The 5,082-nt window shown below is 38.9% G+C and overlaps 1 protein-coding gene across 1 annotated transcript in view; it reads left to right on the forward strand.

The window, feature by feature from the left end:
- The window catches only part of LOC122063647 (exosome complex component RRP43-like), a 9,526-nt gene continuing 4,444 nt past the window's right edge, over nucleotides 1-5,082 (forward strand). Inside the window, exons 1-6 of the mRNA XM_042627339.1 lie at nucleotides 1-297; nucleotides 1,339-1,549; nucleotides 1,662-1,711; nucleotides 1,808-1,877; nucleotides 2,036-2,141; nucleotides 4,760-4,826. Coding sequence (XP_042483273.1) covers nucleotides 1,390-1,549; nucleotides 1,662-1,711; nucleotides 1,808-1,877; nucleotides 2,036-2,141; nucleotides 4,760-4,826 — 453 coding nt within the window. The 5' untranslated portion in view covers nucleotides 1-297; nucleotides 1,339-1,389. The remainder of the gene's footprint in view (nucleotides 298-1,338; nucleotides 1,550-1,661; nucleotides 1,712-1,807; nucleotides 1,878-2,035; nucleotides 2,142-4,759; nucleotides 4,827-5,082) is intronic.

Genomic DNA, 5,082 nt, shown 5'->3' on the forward strand with positions numbered 1-5,082 from the left:
GTCGCCGTCGTTGAGGGTTGAGATCCCTCCATCTCCAAGTTCTTCTCGCAGCTCAAAGCTGCTCTGCTGCCTCTCACGGTCTCTCCCAGGCGAACCTCGCGGCTTCACTTCCGCGCTCCATGCTCTGGCACTCTGCTATCCGCGGTGAGGGTTTCGTGCAGTAAGCAAGCCTCTCTCGCTCTCTCTTCCACAAGCTGCTCTGGGTTCTACTTTGAATCCTCTGTTCTTCAAGTTTCCCTAACCTCAGCGCTTTCGCAAGCCCCAGGGAGATCACAAAATCGGATTCTACACCTAAGGGTAAATGCTTGAAATGCTTGAAATGCTTGAAATGCTTGAAATGCTTGAAATGCTTATGTAGATCAATTTCTGCTTTGAATACTTTAAAATGACATAAATTAGAGGCATGCTCACAGTTTCTAACATGAATAGGGTTGATTCGGTTGACTGAATGCGTAATCCTATCTTATTGGGCTGTAGATTTGGTTCCGACCTTGTACCATGGAGGAAGATTTGAAATTAAATAAAAGAAATTTACACATCACAAATTTGTCGTTGATGCATTTAGATGTAAAATCTAATTTTTTTTGTGGATTTTTTTATTTTTATTTTTGTCGGGTAACATTGTAGCTGAAATGAACCTTCTTCATCTTCGGCCAAAACAGCACAAATAAGGTTGATTTTGTTCCCCATTTTGTTCTCCCCCTTTTTTCCATCTCAAAATGCCTTGCTTACTTCAAAACTGACACCCCATTTTGGGAAAATATTTCTCTTTTTCACTTCTTTACCAATGAAATTTTAATGCATTTCACTTCCAACCAAATAGTCTAGTTTTGATATTCTTATACTATTCTTTTGATAGTTGAATAGCCAATGCCTGCTCTATCAAACTTCAGAATTACTTACTACACTCACCACTTTAAGCACACACTCTGGCGAGCAAAGAAGTCCTTATAATTGGATAAACGGATTCGGATATCCGGAATCTGTTTGTTAAATGAATCGGACCGGATAATATCCGATTACCGTTTAAAAATATGAATTCGAAATTCCATAGCATTTTATGTATCCGGTCGGATAAACGGATCGGATTCGAATGGTGGATTGATAAACGGATTCGAATTCCGGTCGGATAAATGGATCGGATTGGATTGGAATAGTGGATTGATAAATGGATTCGAATTCGGATATTATCCTATTCGAGTTGAATTCTATCCATTTACATCCCTAGTTGGGTTGGGCCTAGGTTGAATTTTGAGGACCTAAGGTTGGGTTAGGGTTTTAAGAAACCCGGGCCTGTTTCACCCATATACGTGATAGTAGCTATTTCTTCTTTCACAGTATAGGGGCTTCACTGCTTGGTTATTCGGACAAGAAGGAAAGGGAAGGTGGATGGGTTCATCTAGTGCTTCGGGAGACTTGGAAGGGGAAATGGAGGTGGACGCTTTCAGGCGCCTCTTCCCACTTCGCTTCCACGAACGCCACCTCCTCGAGTCCATACGCCCTGATGCAAGGCCACTTGGAAGAGCTCGGGAGTCCACTGTGGCTCTTGGTTTGTTCGACCTCGTTTCTCTCTACATTCTTCAATCTATTATCCTTCTCTGATTCGCTTGAAAACTAATGTTTTTTTTATCAAAATGGATACCCTTAATACTTTATTTCAGGGGCGGTTGCATCTGCTGATGGGTCAGCATTGGCCAAGATTGGTCACACTGTAAGTGCTTCTTCCTGTCTTTTATTCATGAATATCGATTAATATTTAATTTTTGGTGATTTTATTGAAGTGTTTGATGGAATGCTTCTTTGGCAGACAATGTTGGCTGCTATCAAGATGGAAATAATGACTCCTTCATCGGAATCACCAGATGAGGGCTCCGTAGGTTGATTGTCTTTGACTTACCTTTGTTATCTGACTCATTCATTCTCCCTCTACTATTGTTTCTGAACTTTGCATAGGTTGATTGTTTTCGGGTTACCTTTATTTTCTGCTTCATTCATTCTCCCCCTACTATTGTTTCTGAACTGCTTTTCATTACAGCTATTGATTTCCACATGCCTCCGATTTGCTCTCCATTTGTTAGGCCTGGAAGGCCAGCTGAGGTGGCACCTGTCATTGCGAAGCAGTTGTCTGATGCTATATCCAGGCATGTTCAAGCTCTTTTTGATTTGGTGTTTTGACTTAGTTTCTTGGGACACTCAATCTTATATGGAATTAGGTTCTCATTGAATTATTCTTAGCGAGTCCTTATTGAAGATTTGTCACCATTGTTCTTATTAGTTTGGATATGCCCTTGTTGTATGCAAATGCATCAATTTGGGTTTTGGTACTTAACTGGTGTTTATTTGTGTTTCACTCTCCTACTGTCAAAGTTTTGCCATGCATCCCAGTTCTGAATTAATGATGAATGACAATTTCAAATTACTGTCAATGCACGGAAAACTTTAAGTGAATCTTTCTTATCATTAAGTAATGATATCTATAATTTTGGGGCCCCCAACCTGTTGCATATTTTCCTCGTTGTAGTAGCCTAGCAGCTAATGGCTGAGGTAATGAGATTGTTACTCGCTACTCCAGGTTGATGCTGATGGTGGCTAAATCTTTCATGCTATTTTTTATTGCTGCTAATGACTAAGCCATTGTAGAAGATGATTTGCGTTGCTAAAATTGGACTGTAGGAACCTTTGATAAACATGAGTATGGAATTGGTGGATACTTGGTACAACTGAACAGTGGTGATTAAAATAGCATGTTTACAGTAGGCCAAGAGTGTTGCACAAATAAGAGGAAGCTAAAACCTTGTTACCCTAGTGAAGCCCATTAATTGAAAGTATCTAGGGTTAGTAGCAATTAATATTTGATAGATAAACATTGTTGGTCTCCAACAACCTGATGCTGAGTTATTTGGTCCCAGCAACCTGATCTGTTACTTGGTTTGCAGTAACCTATACTACATTTTTACCAGTGGTTCGCAAAAACTTATGTTGCAATTTTATCTGTGACCTCTATTTGTGGCTCATAAGTTCATCGATAATTGCACTTTTATTTGTTTTCTTTGTGAAGCTTACTGCCTGCCTTCCTTGAGGAGGGCTTATGATGTAGCTATTGGATGTTGCACTTTTATCTGTCTTCTTTGGGAAGATTACTACTACTCACCTTCCTTGGGAAGCGCTTATGATGTTGTTGTTGCTGTTCTGATATGATATTTTGTATTGCGGATTGGTGTTTTCTGCTGCTTATTTTGTTCATTGCTGATGGTTATGTTTGGTTTATTCGACACAAAGATTTTTTATCTCTTGATGCTGCCGATGATTAGTGTGCTTGAGTTGATATTGCTATCAGAATAAAGTTCTCTCTGAGCTCACTGGCATCTATGACTGCTACATATGTTCAAGACTGGTGTTGGTTTAAATATCTATTCTTGTCGTTCCAAGATGGAGCCCTTGATATGTATACTCCAGCTTGAGGGGGAGCGTTAAGATATGCCACAATGGAGTGGTTTGTCCCTATCGTGATTAGTTGTTTATTTTTGGTTTTATTCTTTCCTAGTAGACTAGTGTTTAGAGCAACCCAGTACAAGAGGCTCCCGCCACTGCAAGGTTTGGGAGGGGCAAATGTACGCAGCTTTACACCTGGTTTCGTACAAGAGGCTGTTTCCAAGTTTTAAACCTGTGATCAACATGTTGCAATAGTGCAACATAATCTTTGCGCCACAGGCTCGCCCCCCAAGTAGACTAGTATTTATCTTCCCAAATTAGATTTAGACTAAGATTTGACTTTCCTTTGTAATTGGTTTCGGTTCTATAAATATATAAATATACAATGAGGGGGGCTAAATTCTTGACAGTCCCTTCTGTTCTTCTCCCTCATTCTCTTTCTCTCTTCTCTCCTCTCTCCTCTGTTGCAGTTATTGGTTACAGATCTTGGTTTGTCACAATGGTGATACTGATATTATTTGTATGTTATTTACATCCTTTTCGTACTCTCACTTCATTGAATTCTTTTATCAATTCAGTAGATAGGATATTGTCCCAGAACTCTCCAATGTTTATTGCTGTTACGAACTTAAATAAAGGTAAATTTTGGAGAAGTTCTATAATTATTGATCAGATAGGGGCACAGAACATAAAGGACAAGATAGTGGAATGAAATGCCCCTATATGCTACAAGTGATCTCTTCCAGGCGCCTTGGTCGCCTTGCATCTAGGCCCCCTCCAACGTCTTGGGTCGCCTAGACGCGGTAACAACTATGATCTCTTTCTTTTCCAATCAAACTGGGCAAAGTTGGTGAGATCATTACACATAATTTCTGTTTTGACATTGAGGCATTTTTTTTTAACCATTGAGCCTTTTTTTTTTTATTTGATAAATCATTTGAACTAAGGTCCTTTTCAATCCTGAAGCACTTAATGTTCATCAGAAAGAACAGGATTCAGTATACAATTGTTAATTGATTTACCTCTTGCTGAATTCATAACTTTCTTTTCACAGCCTGTGGACTTTGATATTTACCATATTTATTGAGTTTCATTTGATTTTTGTGGAATAAAAACTTCCAACTTTTCCCGAGGATTTTTTGTTTAACTCAATATTATCCATCCAATGGAATGTTAAAGCAGATGTTTTTCTTATACTTCCTGGCTTTTATGACCTAGTATTTGTGATGTTCCATTGGATGACCAATGTACAATTTAGAAAGTTTTCTCTCTTGGTTAACTTCTGTTTTAGACATTCATTTTCTAATGAGCTAGTTATTGTTTTCAGTTCTGGAATGATCAATTTAAAGGAACTGTCCCTAACCACTGGCAAGGCTGCTTGGATGGCATACTTGGTAATGGGTTCTTGTATGTGAATTTGTTCTTAATTCTTTAAGCATTGCTTCAGTATACTCCATGTTTGAGCTTTGCTCTTATTCTTGATCAAAATTGAAAGCTGTTTCTTTGGATTGTACTTTCACCCAAAATTTTATTTATAGCCGCCAATGAAATCTGCAAAATTGAAGATGCCAACTAGCTAAGCTGGTAAAGTCTGGGGAAGTTTTCTACCCTATATCAGGGTTTGGAACCTGCTACTAAACACTAACTGCT

Source organism: Macadamia integrifolia, unplaced genomic scaffold (genome assembly GCF_013358625.1).
Source record: "Macadamia integrifolia cultivar HAES 741 unplaced genomic scaffold, SCU_Mint_v3 scaffold1401, whole genome shotgun sequence".
NCBI lineage: Eukaryota > Viridiplantae > Streptophyta > Magnoliopsida > Proteales > Proteaceae > Macadamia > Macadamia integrifolia.